At 39.2% G+C, this 22,125-nt stretch overlaps 1 protein-coding gene across 7 annotated transcripts in view; it reads left to right on the top strand.

Moving 5' to 3' along the window:
- LOC105205063 (leucine-rich repeat flightless-interacting protein 2) overlaps positions 1-22,125 on the top strand; it is a 74,663-nt gene that overhangs the window by 24,634 nt on the left and 27,904 nt on the right. For 3 of the 7 annotated variants that reach the window (XM_026141036.2, XM_026141038.2, XM_026141037.2), the window contains one exon: positions 11,427-11,603. The exons of 2 other annotated variants lie outside the window; for them this stretch is intronic. In XM_026141036.2, coding sequence (XP_025996821.1) covers positions 11,520-11,603 — 84 coding nt within the window. In that variant the 5' untranslated portion in view covers positions 11,427-11,519. Of the gene's footprint in view, positions 1-11,426; positions 11,604-11,784; positions 11,852-22,125 lie in introns of those variants that run through there. 2 more of the 7 variants (XM_026141039.2, XM_039454423.1) reach the window with 2 other exon arrangements.

Raw genomic sequence — 22,125 nt, 5'->3', positions numbered from 1 at the left:
GGATTGAGCATTGTCATGCTGCAAAATCACTTTATCGTGTCTCTTGTTGTATTGCGGCCGTTTGTCTTTCAATGCTCGGCTTAAACGCATTAATTGCTTTCGATACAGATTGCCTGTGATTGTTTCAGACGATTTTAGCAGCTTATAGTACACTACGCCGAGCTGATCCTACCAAATACAGAGCATGATCCTACCAAATACAGAGCAACTGTCAATATTCGACGTTTGGCCGTCGACATGGAAGCATGGCCGGAAAGTCCTCATAACTTTCTGCGCTCAGGGTTATCGTAATGAACACATTTTTTGTTCCCACAATGCGATGCAGAAATCCCTTCCGTCTTTGACTTTCAAGCAGTAATTCACAAGCAAACAAACGCCGTTCAACATCTCTCTGCTTCAAGTCGTACGGCACCCAATTTCTTTGTTTCTGAATCATTTCCATGGCTTTCAGGCGTTTCAAAATGGCTTGTTGAATCACTCCCAATGATCCTGCCAATTATTCTTGCGTTTGATACGAGTCTTCATGAAGTAATGCCTTCAATTCTGCATCTTTGAAAACCTCTCTTCCACCGCCATGCTGGTCTTCGATGTCAAAATTACCGTTCTTGAAGCGGTGAAACCACTTACAACACGTTCTTTCACTAATAGCAGTCTCACCATAAGTATTTGAGAGCATTCGATGAGCCTCAGCTGCAGATTTCTTTATATTAAAGTAGAAAATTAACCCCCCCCCTCCCGCAAATAACGAGAATTTCATAAACTGACATTTTCAATCGAGAATAACTTCACGATGCGGACACAAATCGATTAATGTTTTGATGGGGTTATGTTGACAAGTGTCCAACATAGACATTTATATATTTACCAGACTGTTGACTTGCTTGAAATACATGGCCACGAAAAGTATGTACAAAACTCATGGTGTATGCGTACAAAGCAAGCGGTACGCATACATATAAAATATCCATCCATATGTGATTGATATATATATAATTTATTTCTCTTCAAGCTTACATTGCCGAGAAGGGGACTTGGTTTACAATCGTTCCTTAACCACTTATTTATCCACACCCTATATTATTCTTATGTTCTACGCCCTTCCTATCTATACTCTACCACGCTCTTACATCTCTTTTCGTTTCCTATTCTTTTACATTTATATTTTATTTTTCTACATTTTGTCTATACTATTCCTACTCACAGCCGTTCACAGCCTTTATTCTACAGTACGTAACCCTACGTACTACCTTGTTGCACTTAATACTATCGCTATAATACTATCTTACCTTACTATCTACTTCCCTATCACGTTTTTATTTACTATCTCCTATTTCCCTGTTTTATTCCCACTCTCTTTTTCGCTCTCCTTCTCTTCCGCTTCTTTCTTTTCCTTTAGTTTCTTTTTCCTTTCTTTCCATAGTTTCTGAATTATTTTTCCTTTACACCAACCTACCTTCACTATATATCTCTTCTAAAATTCTGTCGCTAACTCTACCTAAGTCTGCAAACCATTCTCTACTTTCCTCGCATTCTTTTACATAATGATCCATGTTATCGCTTCTTTTACCACAGAATAAACACGCCCATTGTCCCTCGTCTATCCAATATTTATTCGCATGCTCTAAGTTTTTACACCTTAATTTTATCATCGCTCTCACCTCATTATCCCTGCTTGAATTTGCAATATTCTTTACCTCTAAATACCTAGGCATTCTACTTTTTAAGTCTATTTCCCTGTATCTCTTATTATATCTTGCTTTAGCTATCCTTCCGTTTTCCCATTGTCTCTTCACCTCCCTCTCTCTTTTTATCAATTCTGCTTCTAAATCATATTCTCCAATCTCTCTTACCTCCCTAGCTTCTATTCCTCTTCCGTTCCTATTATAATACCTCTCTCTTTCTTTGCTGTATTCGTCCTTCCAATCGTATTGTTTTTTCTCCCTCCAGCATTCTTTCACTATATTCCCTGCCCTACCCTCTTTGATTCTATTCTCGTACCTCCTAGCTCTAATCCCCCATCCTACTCTTAGTTTATCCATCACTAGTTTCCTCGTTATAATATACCTTGGTGTACAGAATTCCAAGCCAAAAATCCATCTCACATAATCCATCATTACCTTTTCCAAATTATCCTTCTCTTCCCATCCCCACAATTCTACTCCATATGACATTACACTTTGCACTAAGTACTTGAATAGTATCTACCTTCTTTTAAAATCATTTCTACATATCCTTTTACCTAAACCTTAGACCTTTCTCGCAACTATTTTTCCTTTACCGCATAATTCTTTAATATGTTCCTTACTATTTCCATTCCCATTCAACACAAAACCCAAGTATTTAAAGCTTTTTACCTCTTCTATCATCTTCTCCCCATTTCCATTTCTTGATTTTTTCTTTTCTTTTCCTATTCACTACAAGCATTTTTGTTTTTTCTGGGCATAACTCCAATTTATTTTCAGTCAAAAAACGTTTAAACGTACCTATCATATCTAGCATCCTTATTATTCGCTATTAAAACTATGTCGTCCGTATACGCTAAGCTCCATATCCTAAGTCTACCTATTGCTACCCTACCTATGTTCCTAATTTCCATTTTTTTCCCTTAATTCCGCTATATATAAATTGAACAGAAGTGGACTCATTACACAGCCTTGCCTCACTCCTTTTCCTGTGATAAAGCTTTCCGTGTATCCTTGTTCCGTCTTCACCATGACTTCCGTTCCCTCATATATTTTTGCTATTCTCTTCACCAGCTGCTCCTTTATTCCTTTTCTTTTCATAATACTCCACAATGTCTCTCTGTCTACTTCATCAAATGCCGCCTTCAAGTTCGCGAACATCATATATACCTTTCCTTTTTTCTCTCCTTTTCTTCTCTCCCTTTATATCACGTGATTTAAAACAAATATATTGTCTAGCGTTGATCTTCCTTTCCTGAAGCCCGCTTGACTTGTCGGCACTGTACCCCTTTCTTCTACCTCCATCTCCAGCCTATTTCTAATTACCTCTGCATATATCTTGTATGCTGTGCACAGCAAGGATATTCCTCTGTAGTTGCCTACTTTTTCCTTATCCCCTCTCTTGTACACGATACCTTTTTTCCAATCTTTCGGTATCGTTTTTGCCTTCTATATTTGTTTTATCAGATTCTTCATCTTTTTTCATAGACTCTTACCAGCGTATTTCCATGCCTCCATCGGTATTCCATCAATTCCCGCAGCCTTCCTCTTTTTCATTTTATTCAGAGCTTTCGTAATCTCCGCTTCTTGTAATTTTTCCTCTCCCTGTTCCTTCTCCATTATATTTGCACCGGCGTTTACTCCAGGCAGGCTTCCGCCCAAACCCATCATCGCACGCCGCCGCTGCCTCTCTTCTTTCTCTTTATCCTCCTTCCTCTCTTCTTTCTCCGAATCTTCCAACAGGTCTTTAAAATATTTCCTCCATACCTCTTTTCCTATCCTATTTATTATCCTTGCTTTTGCCTTTCTTTTTGTTTATATATTTCCATACCTCTGCCTCACTCTTCATTTCTCTTTATTCTTCTTCCTCTTCCTCCCTTTTTTCTCTCTGCTTCTTCACCAACAGTTCCTTAAAATTCTTTTTTTCCTTTGTATAATCTTTTCTTCCCATTTTTCCTTTCTTCCATTTCTTGTATATCATCTTTACCTCTCTCTTTTTTCTTGTGCAGCTTCTATCCCATCAATCCTTGTCTCCAAGCTCTACTTTTTCCTCTTTCTTATTTTTTTTCTTATCATGGTCTTGTGCACTATCCTCTTTATCTTATCGTATCGTCCTCCTTTTCTTCTAACTCTTTCACTTTACACAGTTCCTCCGTTATTTCTGCATATATAGTACCTCTCTTGCTTTTTTGTCCCATACTATTATTTCTATTTCTTTTTCCTTTTCCTCTTTCTCCTGGGTCTCTTCCTTCCTCTTCTATGACCTCCATCTCCAAGGGTCTCGCCATCTGGCAAGTGGTCTGAGTCCACCCTGTCCCCTACTGTAAACTTACAAATTTTATTGCATACATCTTCATTTACAATAACATAATCAATAACCGAACATCCTCTTGCCCCTACATATGTAAATTCTCCCTCTCAATCGCCTTCCATCGTCCCATTCGAAATATACCATCCTTTCTCCATGATCCATTCTACCAAATTCCTTCCTCCATTTTCTATCACTTTGTCCTTGCTATATTTCGCTATTTTTCCTTCTCCTATATCTCCTATATCTTTTCCACCTAATTCTCCTATTCTTATATTGAAGTCTCCTATTATCACATTACCTTCCTCTTTTTCCCCTATAAACTTTTCCAGTTTCTCCCTTAAACCCTTTCCCCCTTGTGCTCCGTACACTGATACAATTTTCTCTCTCTCTTTCTCTCTCTCTCTCTCTCTCTCTCTCTCTCTCTCTCTCTCTCTCTATACCTACCTCTGTCATTATCATCTCCTCTTCTTCCTTTATTATTTTTAACTTCTTTACCTGTCCTATTCCTTCTTTCTTTACCCCTACTATAAAACCTTTTTTTTTATTTTTTTTTTAACGGGGGGAAAATACTCATAGTACCCCGGGTTGGCTAGACCACGGGAGTGTGGGACTCGGGACGCGGTACCCCTCGCCGGCACAGACCGCTTGCGCGGCAGAAAGTTGGCGAGGCCCGGCCCGCCTACCCACTAAAAACCCACCGAGCCCATCTCGCCCCGTTGCGTGGAGGGACCGGGATTGCTATAGCACTCTCCAACATCCCTCCACTGGGGATCGGAGCATGAAGCTCCCCGACGCGCCAGTTCGTCGGGTTGGGAGTCGGGCTTTGCTGGCCCAGCCGAGATACGTCAGCCAGTAGGGCCTAGCCCGACCCCGGGGATGCGGAGCGAGGCATCACGCACCCCCGCGCCCATTTAGGGCCATGGGACCGCTCCCGACATATCGCCGGTGCGAGCCCCACGCCCAGGGACGAGCGGTCGCCGCCGCCCGCCCCGCCTCCTCCCGTCCACGGCGCTCGAATGGCCAGGCCGGTCGCCAGGGGAGGGAACCACTCGCCTGGCGCCGGGCCCCATCGGCCTGGGCCCCGTCCCGTCGCATCCCCCGAGCGCTAGGGGCAGCTAGGGGCGGGCACCCGAGGAGCGGCACTATCGCCGCTTCCCCTTGCCGAGGACGGGCGGCCCCGGGGAGGGCGCACTTGGCGCGCCTCCCTTGGGCCTCGCCTCCCTCGTGGCCTTACTCCCCCTCCGCTCCCTCTGCGGGAGTTGGCGGGGGAGGGGAGACAGAACTACCCTGGCCACGGGGAGGTTATCCCCGGAAGCGTGACTCGACACGCTGACTGCGTCGGGCGCGCCGGTCTCATCGACCGCGCGCGATTTAGGCGGCGGGGGCTCCTCCCCGGACTCCGAAGTGTCCGAGGTGGACCCCGGCAGCCGAGCATCCACCGCAGCCGGGGGCCCATCTACTGGGACCCCGCCCGCGGGAGACGCACCCCCCTTGGCGGCCTCGGCCACCGCCGGACCGTCGCCCCCAACGGCCTGAGCGCCGCGGGCAGCGTCAGCGTCCGGCGATGACGGAGGCCGCTCCATTTCCATTTCCTCCTCTCTCCCCAGATACGGGGAGGAAGGAGGAGGCCCCCCGGCCCTCCGGGGCATGGGGGGTATTTTGGGGCAGCCCGCGCCACCCGGTCGGTGGCCGGCTGCCCTGTTGCGGGAGGCACACTCGGGACAGAATGGCTGATTAGCGCACCGTGCCCGAGTGTGACCCTCCCCGCCGCAGTTGAAGCAGCACCGGGACCGGTCAAAGTAACCGGGGCACCGGTGCTGCATGTGGCCCTGTGCCAGGCAGCGATAGCAGCGCTGTGGAGGCGCCTTAAGCGCCTCCACGCGCGCAGCCGCCCAGCCCAGGGCCACTTTTCCCACCTTGGCGAGCCTCGCCGCCGCCGCGACCGGGCACTGTGCTATCACAGAGCCCATGCCCCGGCGGCCGCGAGTAACTCGACCGACTATGATATCGGTGGCGCTGCATGCTCCGGCGCATGCCAGCGCCACCGCCACCTCCTCCGGCTCGGTGGAGTCCAGGAACCCGGACACCCGAATCCCCACCCTACGCATAGGGCAGGTTATCCGGATCCCCGGGCCCCCGGCCACCCGCCTCATTTCGGCCGCGAGGCGCTCCGCCGCGGGCCGACTCTCGGTGCCGGGGATCTCCAACAGGACACCCCCGGCCTGCGAGACTCTAAATTTGAGGCCCAGTTCGGGCTGGGGGAGAATATCCCCCAGATTTATCGCCGCCCTGGACCTCCTGATCACGTCGGTGTAGGAGGCACACCCCGGCTCCACCGTGATTGCCACCACGGAGGAGCGCGGGATCCGCCTCCCCACCGCACGCGGGGCAGCGGACGCCGCACGAGACGTCCCCCCCGGTTTACCCCCTTCGGCCCCTTCTTTTTTTCTTATCGCCGCGCCGCGGCCCCGGCGGAGGAGGGGCGGCAATGCCGCCCCACCCCCGCCGAGGCACCAGCACCGGCAACGCCCGGCCGCGGAAGGGAGCGCCCACGGCCGATCTTCGAGGGCGCGGGGGCGGGAGCCGACTTCTTCGTCGGCGCCCCCCCCGCAGCAGCCCTCCTCTTCTCCTTGCGGCCCACCACGGCCGCCCAACTCGGTCCGTCCGTAGACGGAGCTCGAGCGGGCGAGTCCGCGGGGCCGCTGGGTGGCTCGGGGGAAGTGGGCTCCTCCCGCGGAGCCCTGTCCCCCCGACGTCCACCTCTAACGCGTCTCGCTCCGGTACCGGCCAAGGCGGGCGCCGAATCAACCCCCGCCTCGACCCGCACCAGGCGTCTCTCTATCTCCCCCACCGTCCCCGACAGCCGCTCCAGCATCTCGAGCACCGTCTCCTCGAAAGGGGACGGGTCGGTGACCGGAGCAACCGCCGGAGCCGATGAGGGACGGGAGGAAGCTCCCCCCCTGTCCCGGGACGCACCCGAGGACCCCGATTCGAGCACTAGTGCTCTCCTCGCGACCCCGAGCTGGCCCCGTAAATCGTCGACCTCGGCGCGGAGGGTTCTTATTTCCTCCTCGCGCGCCGCGGCCGACGCGTCCTCGTGACCAACCTCATCTCGCCCGAGGCGGCCCATGGCCCGATAGGCCAGGGTCATCAACGCCTCCCGGGCGAGGTGGGTGTACTTTTTCATCCGCCCGGACAAGGCTCCGTGCATGCCGAGATTGGTGCACTTTGCCCGGGCAGTTTCCACCTCCCGTAGCCAACCGTCGGCCAGGCCGGCCAAATCGGTTGTGGTGCTACGGGAGATAACACCTATTTCCCGGTCCAGCTCTCGGCGCTGTTCCGGTGTAAATAATGTCGGGGGTATCCTGATTCGCTGCCTGGGCCGCGAATCAGGTCCCCCCGACATATCTTCGTCCTCCGAGGAGTCTCGTAGTACATTGGCTCTAAGCCGCCGTGCTCTGAAACCCTCCATGGGCACTCCGTGGAGGCGGTCCTCAATGTCCGCCCCGTCCGAGAGGGGAGACGGAGACCTGAAAGGCCCGCTCCCATCGAGCCGGGGACGGCCACGTGCCCGCTTCCTCGCACGCTGAGTCCCGGATTCGGCGGGCACACCCGGAATATCCGGGGTTACCACTACCTCCTCCGATGACTCAGGCGCGGGAGGGGAGACCGCCTCCACCGCGCCCCTGGAGGTTTGTACAACCTCCTCCACCTCTGGCCGATCCACATCCACGGTGGTGCCCGGAAGAGACTCATCGGGTGAGCTAGGCTCACCCTCGCTCCTCCGGCCACCCCCGCGGATGCGGATCGGCGAGCGCGAGCGCGACCGACGTCGCCCCCCGCCTCCGCCAGGCTGATCGGCATCCGCCTCGCGGCGTCCGCCGAGCAGCCGGCCCGGAGACAGGGAGCGCGTCCGACGCGCCCCGCAAACCGGGCCCCGTCCACCGACTTCCGCCTCGCGGCTTCGGTCGGGTGACAGGACCGACGTCTCCCCAGTGGGAGGCACGGGGGCCTCGGCCTTATCGGCCGGCTCCACCCCGGGCCGCCCATCGGGCAGCGAATCATACCCCTCGACCACGCCCGTTGCGGGGGCCACGGCTCGTTGAGCCGGCTCCACCCCGGTTTCGTCCTCGGTGGAGGAGGAAATCTCCTCCTCCTCCGAGTCCGTAAGGACGTAGTAATCAGGGTACAAGGCGGCCAATTCCCTTCGCTTGTCCCGAGTCCGACGCTTGAGCCTTCTGGTCTCACGCCGAAGGCGCGTCACTTCCTCCCGGATTAGCTCCGGGTGCGCTGCTAACTCGAGGTTAGCAGCGGTAACATTCTCCGCAGTCGCTCTGTGGTCGGCGGAGCCTGCGGGCACTCCGCTCGACCGCCCGTCGTTCGATGACGACAGGGGGGGACCCGGGACAATAGCCCCCCCGTGCCGGCCCTGGGGTGTCCGATCACCCCTGGGCGGTAATTTCCCTTTTCGTTTGCCCATGTGTATGTTCCATTGTGGGGTCTTATTTAACGAGGGGAACCCCACCCTCGCCCCGGAGCCTACTCAGGCCGATGTCCGGGGACCATCGGCCCGAGGCGCCATGGGCAAACGGATCCACCAGGGGGAGACGGCCCGAGGAGGCCAGAGACGGGCGCAAGCACCCGCCCCGGACCACCCCGGACCGGCACCCCCACCCAGGCAGCACTCTGCCGACCAACTAAAGTAGTTGGCGTCCGAGACACGAGGCCCCGCCCCGCTGTTACACGGAACGACACCCCGCGCCACGGACGCCACCCTTGGATTTTTTATAGAGGTTTACTCCTCGCAGCCCGGGCGGTGAGACCCAGGCCACCGGTCCGTCCCGCACGTAATTTCAGCACGTGACGGATTACGGTATGCCAGCTCGGGCGCCAGGGTCGCTGAAATCCCTGAATCTACGGCCTACGAGAGACCGCAGACCCCCTAGCGAGCTCGGGAACCGCAGGAACGCCAATTCCTGTATCTGGAGTCGATGCAGGGCCTCGGGAGGCCCCGAAACGACTCCAGACCCCTACGGGGCCTACTATAAAACCTCCCTTTGCCCTCCCTTTTTTCCTTTCTTTTTTTGCGAAGCTCACACCCAATCATGTGTTCCTGGCAATTTTTCTTTATCTTTTCCCATCCTATTTCTTCTACCTAGGTACACATATTAATAATGTCATATCCTTTTACATATTCCCAAAACTCCCTATCCTTATTCCTGCTACGTTCCAAAATACGTATTTTTTCTTATTTTTATTTCCTACACCTCTCTCTTCCTCCTCTCCTCCTCTACCTTCCCTTTCCACTTTCCGGCTTACTTGAAATCCTGATCTCGCTCTTCTTTGTTGTTTCTTTCCAACTTTTCCTCCTCCCTCCTCTTTTTCATTCTTCTTTTTTTCTCTTTTTCTAATTCCAACTCTATTTCTTCCCACATTTTCCACATCCCTTTAACTCTCACCCTATCTGTTCCTGCTTTTACTTCTACACCTTTTTCTTTTTCACCTTTTGTCCATCTATGTATCCTTTCCTGCACTTTCCTTTCCTCCCAACTTAAATCGTTTTCTATATATAAGTTTTCCCTTTTCAATTTATATTTGTTTCTCATTATTTCTTTTTTACATTCCTCATTATCTAATTTCATTAAAATTATCTTACTGCTCTCTCTACAGTTAACTACCTTACCCTCTACATCTACACCTATCTTTTCTTTTATTAAGGCCGCTGCCCATTCCTTGCACTCTTTCTCATTCCTCTCTACACCTTTAGGTATTTTTATACCTCTCATTATAATATTATTTTTTCTTTCCTCCCTATCTTTTTTCTTCACCCACTTCTTAATTTTTTCTACTTCGCTCTTGCTAAAGCCGCTACATACGCTTATTCTGCCTCTGCTGCTCAAACTGCCTACGCTGCTAGCCCTTGATCTTGCACTATATGTACTTCTTACCTCCTCCCTATCGCCTTCCACGCTTTCTACCTCCCTTCTTTTCTTTCTTTCTTATTGTAGCTCCTCTACTCTCTCCTCTAACTTCTCTATCCTCTCCTCATATAACCTCACTTTTGCTCTTAAAACCTCTATCTCCTCATTTGCTTTTTACCCTCTTTCAAACCTTTCACCTCCTCTCTCAGCAGTAACTCTTTAATTTCTTGCCTTATCCTGGCTCGTTCTTCTTTCCAATATTTTTCTTCTCCTACCTTGAGAGTTACCGTCTTACCTTCTTCCTTACTTCCTACCGTTAGATTTCTCTGTCTCTTCTCCAGCTTCGTCTTTCCCGCCTTATCGGCCGCTCCCATCTCTTTACTCGCCATAACCTCACTCTTTACCTATCTCTAATCTGCTCGCTAATTCCGCTTTCCTCCTATTTCCTAAGCACGCCTCCACTTCCTTGTCTTCTCCGCTCGTTCTTCTACCTATCCTACACTTTCGCATTTCTCTCCCTCACCTTTCTTCTCCTTAATCGCTTACTCAAATACGCTACGCTCTCATACATGTTCTCGCCCATGCGCTCCACCTAACCAAGTCCATATATGATTGATATAAAGACTTTATAAGTATTAGAAAAACAATACAGAAATACACACACATATACATACACACAAACATTTTTATTTTGTTTTTTACCGTTTACATCAGGCTGTGTAATACATAGATTTTGTTGCCATCTTTTAGGCTCGGTAAATGAGGGAGTCAATAGTCTAGTAAATATATAAATGTCTATGGTGCCCAAGCTTATTGTATGACGTTTACATTTGTTTATTTTTACCACTACATACCGCTAAAGCCATCTATTAGAAAACGACGGAAGCAAAGTTGTACATCTAATATTATATTAGAAAAAATTATTCATAAACCTTAATCAGGAAACAATGTGAAATGTACAAATAGATCAAATATTGTGCTTATTGAAATATACACAAATATTCTTATAGATGAAATTTGTTAAAATATGCATTTATATGTGAAATATGCAAAAATATGATATATATAGCTCAAAATGCATAATTTCTTATAAAATAAATTTATATCTAAGTTTATTTCTTTATTAGTTAAATTAAAAAAAAGCTTTTAGCATATTTTTATAAAGGGTTGACCTAGTTATAACTTAGCATATAAAATAAGGTTGGAAAAAAATAACAAAGAAAGAAATACGATGATTAGATTACATAATTTATAATAAAATGTTTATTAAAAACTTGTCATGTTTTAAATACATTGTAAAGATATGTGATTTAAAATTGCCTGAATATCAAGCTTGACAAAAATATTTGTAAACAAATAAGTACAATCCAAATTATATATGAAATAAATTGTAATTAGTAATATATAACTTATATAACTATTCATATATAACTTATTAAAACCTTTTGATTTATCACTACTTTCTTACTAGTAATTACTCTAGCTTGAATTTTTGTATAAATTTGTTCGTAGCTAATCATTTACCTGTTAATGGGTGGTGGACGTCGATCTTCCTAGTTAAAATCGTTACAATTGAAACAAAAATTATAAGAAAAGAAATTCAAAATGGAATCAGCTGTAGCTGGACGAAGGCGTACTTCTACACGACATTCTGCGGAAGATCAAGCGCTTGATCAAATAGCTAAGGAGGTATGATCTTGTTGATAAAATATGTGTAATATTTAAAAAAATATGTGTGAATGTAAGATTGCATTCCAAAATTTACTATTATTTGTATAAATTATTTAATTATTAAAAATAGTGCAGTTTTTTTCGCAGATTTTTATACAGGATATCCTATTTTAATTTATTACTTTATTTATTTTTGCAGGATAAAATCGAATTAAAAATGTATTCTAACAAAAGTTATATTATTGTCTCAAAGGAGACAAATAATGGTAAGCTCAAATGAAAAGTCAATTTTTTAAGGTTACATAAAGGTTATTACATTTTTTAAATAAAATTACCTGAATTTTTTGCAGTATGATTTTTCTATTTTACATATAGAAATTATTAAGTAGAGTTATGAAAAAATTAATAGTTTTTACATCTATTAAACTGATAAGTCAATGTAGCACGATCGAATAAAACAAAAAGGAATTTAATACTTTTTTATCTAATTTGTTGCTCTATTCGCGATTTTGTAACTTAAGCCAGTTTGATAAAAATAATAGCTATGCCAACTTAAATTTAAGTTAGCACAACCACCAGAAAAAATATCAAAATATAAAAAACCAAATATATTTCTTTTTTTATTTTGTTGCTAATTAGTTATTCCATTGCCAAGTTGATTTCACTATTCTTGATTCAAATAATTCATTTCTTACATACTCTGCGCTAATATAGTCTGCAGAAAATATTAATTTTATTAAATATCTTGATTGATTATATCTTTATGATTTTATTTGCAGTTAAATCCAATTTTATGGCTCTACTTTTAATTTTCAAAAGCTACTTCTAGATCTCTGCGCCAGCACATTTCAAATTTTTAATTCTACAAAAATTTTGATATGTCTCTAATTGCTTAGAAGATTGAATCTTATTTTACTGCTCCAACCCTAATTTTCAAAAATTATCCCCAGCTGCTTTATGTAAATACAATTTGTTAAAAAACAAAACGAATTGATGAAACATATAAACTTAGCTTAACTGGATGTTCTTGCTAATAATATCACTTATTTATATCTTAGAACTCATGAATATTATTGTCTTACATTGTAACGGAACATATAATAAACATAATAAAAATCAAACGTTTTAATCCTAGTATCATAGTGTATGGGTCATCTTTAATATCAGTCCAACATGTTTTTCTATAGGCCGTCTTTAATTTAACTCATGTAGTATTTTTTTTTTAGTATTTGCAGTGTAGAATTACGCAGAAAAGAAATTATGTGCCGAATGAATTCCAAATTATGGTAAATCTTATTTTTATCATGAAAATAAAATCTGTAAATCTTTATACAAGGTGTATCTTAAAAAGCTCCCACTAATTATGTAGTGTTATTCCTTGCTAAAAACTAAGTCGAAAAGTTCTGAACCATTTTTTTTATAATGCTTAATAAAGCAGTAATTACTGAGTAAAGCTAATTCAATCAGCGCTGTCCTTTAAATAGACATACATCGGTGAACCGTGCGCCTGGTAATATACGTGAACGCTCCCCGCTACATTGTTATTCGTCTCTGCAACTTCACGTCAGCCTAGCTAGCCCCCTCACTTAACGAAAATTTAATTAAAAACGGAATGAGCGCAAAATTTTTTTCTTGTGGATTTATAAAGCGCATAAATAGCGCATTATTATATAATTTTTTAATTAAATTTTTGTTAAGTGGGGAGGGGGGCTAGTTAGGCTGACGTTGCAACTTTTCACTGCTAATACTATACAATATTCTTAACGCGTCGTAATAATGCGACAAATTTTATTTTATCGAAAATTTATATATATTTTTTTATTAGAAGCATATCCTTATAGAAAATTAGGCCAAGAGATATAACTCGTCAAAAAGTATAAGATTACACATAATGCTTACATAAAAAACTTATAATTTTTTTTGCTTACGAATTATTTTGAAATTATTTTTTATAAATTCGAAACTCTGTATGTCCTTTTACATTAAATTATACTTTAAATAATTTTTTAAAAAATTCTCTTATAAAATTTGTACTTTATGTATTGTAATTACAGATGACTTTATTACTTTAAAAATTTATTTCTGAAACAGAAGTTTCTACAAAAAATGTAGAAATATTAAAAACCATATAATAAGACAGAAAATAAAACATCAACTTCTTCACCATCAACATATGATGATTTGGATAAGCAAAAAAATAAATTCTATTTTATGTTAAAATATTTCTTAAATAATCCATTTCTTAAATAATTCTTTCAGAAATATTCGCATTAACACTTATATTTTGAAAATGCATCATTTAATGAACATTCATTTCTGAAACAGAAGTAGTTTTGTATGTCTATTTAAAGGACAGCGTTGATTGGATTAGCTTTACTCAATAATTATTGTTTTATTAAGTATTATAGAAAAAATTGGTTCAGGACTTTTTGACTCACAATCAATTTGTAGCAAGGAATAACACTATATAATTAGGGGGCGCTTTTTAAGATAATCTCTGTATAAACCATAAATCGACAAAAAATAAGTACCACTAATTTTGGTCTTTTTTTATCTTTCATTTGTGATTTTTGAGAAAAATTTAATTTTTTTATTAAGAGAGAGAGAGAGAGAGAGAGAGAATATAAGATATTCCACAGTAATTTTGTATCAAATAATGGACGTATAAACATGTTGCGTATATTATTAATATAAAATTTTTTTTCCTAGGAAAAATAAATTACATTAAATTATTAATGGCTACATAATAATTGATACATAACTATAAGGAATCTATTTGGTGTAAAAATTTAGAAAAATTCTAATAACGTTCTTTTTTTGCAGTTTTTACAATGATTAGATACTTTCTTTAATTATATTGTTTTTTTCATATTCTTTTGAAATGCATTTGTGGAAGATGAAATATTGAATTTTGGTTTGAAAATAAAATAAAATGAAATTTGATTGAAAAAATAATAAGATGTTATCTGTTTCACTTAACTATTATTTGGTATAAAATTTTTTTGGTTTAAAATTTCTATTTTATATTTCATAAAAATGGTTTTTTTTTAAATTACGATAAGTATTTGTAAAGTGATTATAAATTTTATAAACACTTTTAATTCTATCATATATTTATAGTTTACAAAATTAAGGGAGGATGGGGCAGGTAGTGACAGTTTTGGGAAATTCGTTGCCAAAGTTCATTTTTTAAGTTGGTAGTCAAATATTTTATTTCTACATTTTTGTTGAACCTTTATAAACACAATCTCTCTTTTATATTAATATTATTATGACTGTATTTAAGGAAAGATACGCTATCAAAAAGATTTTTGCATTTGTCACTATGTACTTCAGGCTGGGGTACATAGTGACAACGTCCAGGGCAGTGACAACTCCACTATCATTAAAATCAGAGACTTCAAGATATCACCAAACTTTTGATTAGCCACATGTATTATATTAAAGTCTGTAACATTAAAAAATTAAATATGAAGAAAAACTACAAATTTAAAAAATTATTTATTAAAATAAAGAAATATGCTTTTTATCTGAAATAAATAAGTTTTAAATTAGGTTTAATGTCGGTGTAAAAAAGATACACATACATAAATTCATATAATTTATTTAACCATTTTTAAGGAAAAAGATATGGCTGCCTATTACAGTCAGATCTCAAAATTAATAAAAATATTGTTGGCAGTAAAATATATCTTTTTATAATATCTTTGTAAACTATATTTTTTAAATATTTTATTATAAAATAAAACTCTTTGATTTTACCTACACATATAAATCTATAGATCACAGAAAAAAAATTATTACAAGTACTGGATTGAAAACTGTAACATTAGCAGGTAATATAATCATTATTATCTCCAGGCTTTCAAACCGATTTTTTTTATAATCTCCACAAAAAAGTTACTTTTTTTAGTCTTGTTTTAATGATACTAAGATAAATTTTTCTTTTTTTGAGCAACGTATCAGTGGAAGGAATCCGGATTAAATGGAGGTTTTTTTTCATGTTATCGTTATCATTACATAATATCTTTTTCACTTTTTTGTTTTCTGATTTTTTTTTAGTCCCTACTGTTTTTTGTCTTTTCCGTCTTTCTTCAGTTTTGTTTTTCTTTAATTCTTTTTCGTTTTCTCGCTGAGCTATTTCCGAGTTATTTTTTTCAGGCTTTTTCACTTTTTTTCGTCCTTTCTGATTTTCTTTAGTCCCTACTGTTTTTTGTTCTTGTCTTTTCCTTCTTTCTTTAGCTTTGTTTTTTTTAAATTCTTTTTTGTTTTCTCGCTGAGCTATTTTATTTTTTTTAGGTGTATTGCTATCATGCATTTTCCTTTTTGTTTATTCCTTTGCTTATTTTCTTGTTGTTTTGCTTTTGGTAAACCTCGAATATCTGCTGAATCACGAAAAGAAGGCTTACTTGAAGAGGAAGCAGATGGGTATTCACTGACATTAACATTGATATCAAATTTATTTGTGTGGATTTTTTCTTCAGTGATATCAACAATAATGTTAGCAGATGTCATTATTTTAGGAAAGGAAATGGAATCTGCCTTGGAAGAATCAGGCTTTTCTATTACACTAGCCATGATAAAATCAGATTCTTGAAATACATTCCTATTAAATGGGAAAATTTCAGTTGTTTCAAAACTCTTTATGATATTATGAGGAGTTGCTGCTTTGCAGTGCCTCTTTGACAAAACCAGCTATGCGATATAATGTAGGAGGACTAGCAGGATTATTCATAAGATATGAATTAATAGCGTCATCATAATAAACCTTAAATGGACCAAAGATTTCCACATCTAGAGATTGAAGTCTATGGGTGCAGTGAGGAGGAAAAGTAAATATTACTACGCCATTTTCTTTTGCAAGATTTAAAGTCTTTGTAGGAAAATGAGTTTTCACGTTATTCAACAACAAAAGAGTAGGATTTTGCTTAGATGATTTAGTGCACTTGATGAAGTGCTTCATGACATGGAGGAATGATTCTTTTGTCATGTATCCCTTTTCATTTCGTAATCCAAGAAATCCAGGAAAAGCGTTTATCATTAAATCTGGTATACGTTTCTTTCGAGGAAATATAAACACAGGAGGTAAAACAACACCGAAAGCACCAATAATAACGCATGTAGTAATAGATGTCTTTCTGCACCTTTTATTTGGTGAACTTGTTTTACACCCTTGAGACAATTTTTCTCTGATTTTGGACAGTTGAAGTGCACGTTTCATCCAAATTATAAATTCGAGATTTATTCTTGAATGAATCACTCCTCAAAAGTACTTCTTTGGTGAACTTACAACTTTAGAGCCTATAACGACGGCATATTTTATATCATAGCGCCATTGTTTTATCGACAAATTTTTTTACACATTTAAAACTTTATTTTTATATATAAATAGTCATGGGACTAAAGCGTTCAGCGATGTTTTGTCACTATGTGCCCCTATCACCTAGTGCCCCACCTTCCCTTTCATTTTTACAATTCTTTAAATTTATTAATTTACTGAATATCTCTATGACAGACAAATTCCAATAAATTCTACCTCTAATTTTTAAAACCTATTGCCATCTATTCCATGCCAGCATAACACATTAAACTTGGAAATTCTATGAAAATTCCAATAGATTATGTCTCTCTGATTTTGGTTGGTATTTAGATTAAATCTCATTTTGTTGTTCCACCTTTGAAAAATATCTTTAGTTATTCCATTTCACCACAACTCTTTAAAATTGCTAATTTATCGAATATCTCTATGGATCATTCTTGAAAACGTTAGAATAATATCAGGGAGAAATAATCAATATTCGATAAATTAGCAAATTTGAAGTGTTGTGAATAGGTGGATTTTGGGAAGATGGGGGTAGAGCAACAAAATCAGATTTAATTAAAATGCCAAGTAACTTAATTGTATCATATATGATCTACCTAAGTTTTGCGATTTTTTCTAATTTTTTTTTGTTGATTCCAACATTAAAAACTGACGGCCAGATTCAAAATAAGAAACATTTCTAAACATTAGTTTAAAATATGGGTCAGTTTCAAATATTTTAATGGGTGCAGTGAAGATTTTTAGAAAATGTCATTTAGATCATATTGGGTACATATCTATTCAATATGGTCTAATAAGGTTTTCTTTTTTTTTTCACAAAAGGTGTTAGAAAAATAGATAATAGTGATTTAATGTTACACTTATAAGTTTATTAACTATTGACATATAAGAATACACTAAGAATTATTTTCGTCAACAGTCTATTAAGTAATTGACTTATTTTAACCTTAAACGATGGCTTTCTAAAGTAAAAATTTGTCATGTATAATTATACATACAGTGTGTCTCATAACGCATCATAAATATTTTAGGGAGCGAAAGAGAATGAAATTTTGAACTAAAAGTTTCTTTGCCAATTTTAGGTTAGATCATTATTTACCGAGTTATTAACGGTTAAAGATGATGAATCAGATTGCGCTCAGCCGGAGTGCCCAGAAGGCACTTTATTTTGATTATTTCTTGTTAGCATTTTAATATTGGTATGTAACGTGCAATTCTATTTTTTCTCTTACAATTTGATCACGTTATTAATGTACAATTCTAATTTTTTTCTCACAATCAGTTATTATTTTAAATCAAAACAAATAAAATTTATAAATACATAATTAAATTCTCAATTGTCACTTTCATTTTCTCGTTTCACAGTAAACAATTTTTTGTTAAATTTAATATACATATTTTATTATGTACCAAACAGTTCACTAAAATTTTTTTGTTAATTGAACTCAAGATAAATATATATGTTGAAAAGTAACACAAATATTATGAAAAAAGTAACACAAAGTTACTTTTGTAGCAGAAAATGTAGCAATGACATAATTTGGAAACAAATTGTGGAAACACATTTCTTCAGTAAAATTAACATTAATAATATGCACGATACGTGCTTTTTATTAATTTAGCTTAGAATTTACATTTTAAAGCTACATTAATTCAATATTACTTGTTCATTTATTTGTAAATGTTACTTTAGGTTTTTTTACTTTCAAACATCTCGTAGTTAATTTTTCCTCATCGCTACGAGGTTAGCCATGGAAATTAAGTAACTAAATAAACAAATGTATTGAATAATTGAATTAAATAAACAAATAAATAAATAAGAATCAAAAATAATCAAAAATTGGATAAATTTCCAATTGTAATTTATTTTTACTTATTTACCTACTTATTTGATTATTTATTTATCATTTATTGGTTGATTTATTTATTTATTAATATGAAGAATTAGAATAAAATTTTAATCGGGAGACTTACTGTTTACAGTAAGCGCGAGGAGCCCCATGTCACGTTACGCTTTTGAGAGCTCTGGCTGAGCACAATCTGATTAATCAACTTTAACCGTTAATAACTCGATAAATAATGATCTGAGCCAAAATTGGCAAAGAAACTTTTAGTTCAAAATTTTATCCTCTTTTGCTCCCTGAAATATGATGCGGTACGGGATACCCTGTATACACATGTATATATAATACTTATCCATAATTATGTATTAAATATGTTCATATATATTAAAATATATACATATAGCTACGTATGATTATATTGTATAATTATATTTAAATATGTATGACTTTTATATCAAATTATGTGTAATAATTACACATAGTTTTATGTAGTTATATGTAATTATACATAATTATGTACGATTCTATACAGGGTGATTCAAAATAACATAATGGTCCTGAAGCTGGCATATTTGTAATTGAATTCTGAGACAATTTTTCCTTTTGCAAAAATTTGTCCGGAGCTTAGTTTCCAAGTTACAAGAAAAGTTAGCGTATGACGGGTGGGATACAAGTGGTAGACAGGGGCGGCGACTTACTGTTACACGCGGGTGTTTTCGTGAGGCACCTCAAATGACTGACAAAAGTACACAGACAGCACGTTCCTATTTAAACTTCTCTCTCTCTCTCTCTCTCTCTCTCTCTCCCTCTCTCTCTCTCCCTCTCTCACCCTGTCCTTTTTCTCCCCCCTCCTTCCCTCCCTACCCCCCCCCACTTTTTCTCTTTAATTATGCTACATTTAACTTGTTACATTTCGATCTCTGTCATCCGGCCGTCAAATATCGGGATGACCGTGAAATCTTCAAGTTTACATTATTATAATGAATGTACATACGCCTGCGAATAATAAAATTTAATGCAAATTAGATTACTTAAATATCATTTGCAAATTAAAAGTAGCACTTTTAAAACACACAAAAGGGGAAGAGAGGAAGAGAGAGAGGGGGAGGGGGGGGCTTTGAACAAGTTTAAGCACGTTTACTCACGCACACGGCGATCAGCTTATTGTTTTCACGATGCGACAATTTAATTTAAATTTGTCCTTTATCCAGATTTGTCTCTCGAAATTGTTTTACATTTCACCACATTTACACTATTTACTCTTGATCGATAAACGCGGAACTATGCGACGAACCGATCGATTGACTTTATTAATTACTATCATTACTCTGATCACTACAATCATTTGATGCGTTAAAGTTACTCGAAGAAACACGTGTTTACGTTACGATCACACAACACGTGTTTACTCGACGATATCAAGCAGTCGACTGGATGTTATTGGTTATGTCGTTATAAGAGTGTCGAACGATTGGTTAAAGCCATAAGTCAAAACACGGCAATTCAAAATGAAAATACTGATTAATACGATTTACATCAATACAATTTATTAGAAAAATGTTGCAAATGCATGTTTATTATTATTTGTTAAAAATTGTATGATCCATAAGTGACTTTATCAAGATAATAATTATTTATTCAAAATATTCAAGAAATGATTTTATCAAAATCAATTTCTTCTAAATATTTTTTTTTATTTTTTATTTTTTATTATTTGCGAAAACTGTGAAAATATTCTTCGAAATAAAATATTTGGTTGCCCTGAAAAAGGCAGATTATCCGTTGGTGCAAGGAGATTTCAAGAATTATATCCTTGAAGTTTTCTTCATAATAAATGTTCAAAATAATTATGTTGATTACTTATGGATCATACAATTTTTAACAAATAATGATAAACATGCATTTGCCACATTTTTCTAATAAATTATATTGATGTAAATCGTATTAATCAATATTTTTATTTGAAATTGCCGCGTTTTGACTTATGGTTTTAACCAATTGTTTGACACTCTTATAACGACATAACATCCTGTCGACTGCTTGATATCGTCGAATGAACATGTGTTGTGTGATCGTAACGTAAACACGTGTTTCTCCATGTAATTTTAAATTTTAACGCATCGAATGATTGTAGTGATCAGAGTAGTGATTAATAGTAATTAATAAAGTCGATCGATTGGTTCGTTGCGTAGTTCCGCGTTTATCGATCAAGTGCAGAGTAAATAGTGTAAATGTAGTGAAATGTAAAACAACTTCGAGGGATAGATCTGGATAAAGGACAAATTTAAATTGAACTGTTGCATCGCGGAAACAATAAGCTGATCGCCGTGTGAGTGAGTAAACATGCTTAAACTTGTTTAAAGCCCTCCTCCCGTGTCTCTCTTTTTCTCTCCTTTCTTCTTTTTTTGTGCGTTTTAAAAGTGTTACTTTTAACTTGCAAAGGATATTTAAGTAATCTAATTTGCATTAAATGTTATTATTTGCGGACGTATGTATATTCATTATAATAATGTAAACTTGAAGATTTCACGGTCATCCCGATATTTAACGGCCTGATGACAGAGATCGAAATTTGACAAATTAAATGTAGCATAATTAAAGTGACAAAGAGAGAGAAAAAGAGAAAGTTTAAATAGAAATGTGCAGTTCGTGTACTTTTGTCAGTTATTTGAGCGCAGAAGGCGCCCGCGTGTAACAGTGAGTCGCGCCGCTCCTGTCTACTACTTGTATCCGACCCATCATACGCTAAATAATTTTATTGTAACTTGAAAACTAAGCTCCGGACAAATTTTTGCAAAAGGAAAAATCGTCTCAGAATTCGATTACGAATATGCCAGCTTTGGGACCAATATGTTATTTTGAATCATCCTGTATAATTATATATAAAAAATTTTTACTAGATTATGAATCGGAGTTTAGTAGATGGATTAAAATTTATGATCTGGAATAATAAAACATTACAATCGTGATGTTTTATGTGTGAACTCATTATTGATCTAAACCATATTGGTTCTACCTTACAGTTTTCTTTAACTATAAACAGGATGCTGGAAATATTAATTAAATATAGCGTTATAAAGTATAAATATAGAACTACAATAATATGAACTGCGGAAATTTAATAATCTTGATAGCAGTAACTTTCCTATGTAATATTAGATTATAAGAAACATTAATGAAGAAAATTCTACTTTTGATTTTGCTGTTAATAACAATACATAAACTGAACAGTCAATGTACCAAACAAGTCACGTTGACAGCCTTGACGACACACTAGCGTTATTTGTCCAATTCCTTATGTAATGATTTAGAAACAGCTAGTAGGTCATGTTGAATATTAGGCCATACAGGATACATGTTATCTTAACAAAAT

The sequence above is a fragment of the Solenopsis invicta genome, chromosome 1 (assembly GCF_016802725.1).
Source record: "Solenopsis invicta isolate M01_SB chromosome 1, UNIL_Sinv_3.0, whole genome shotgun sequence".
Lineage (NCBI taxonomy): Eukaryota > Metazoa > Arthropoda > Insecta > Hymenoptera > Formicidae > Solenopsis > Solenopsis invicta.
This window is presented reverse-complemented; position numbering and strand designations above follow the sequence as displayed.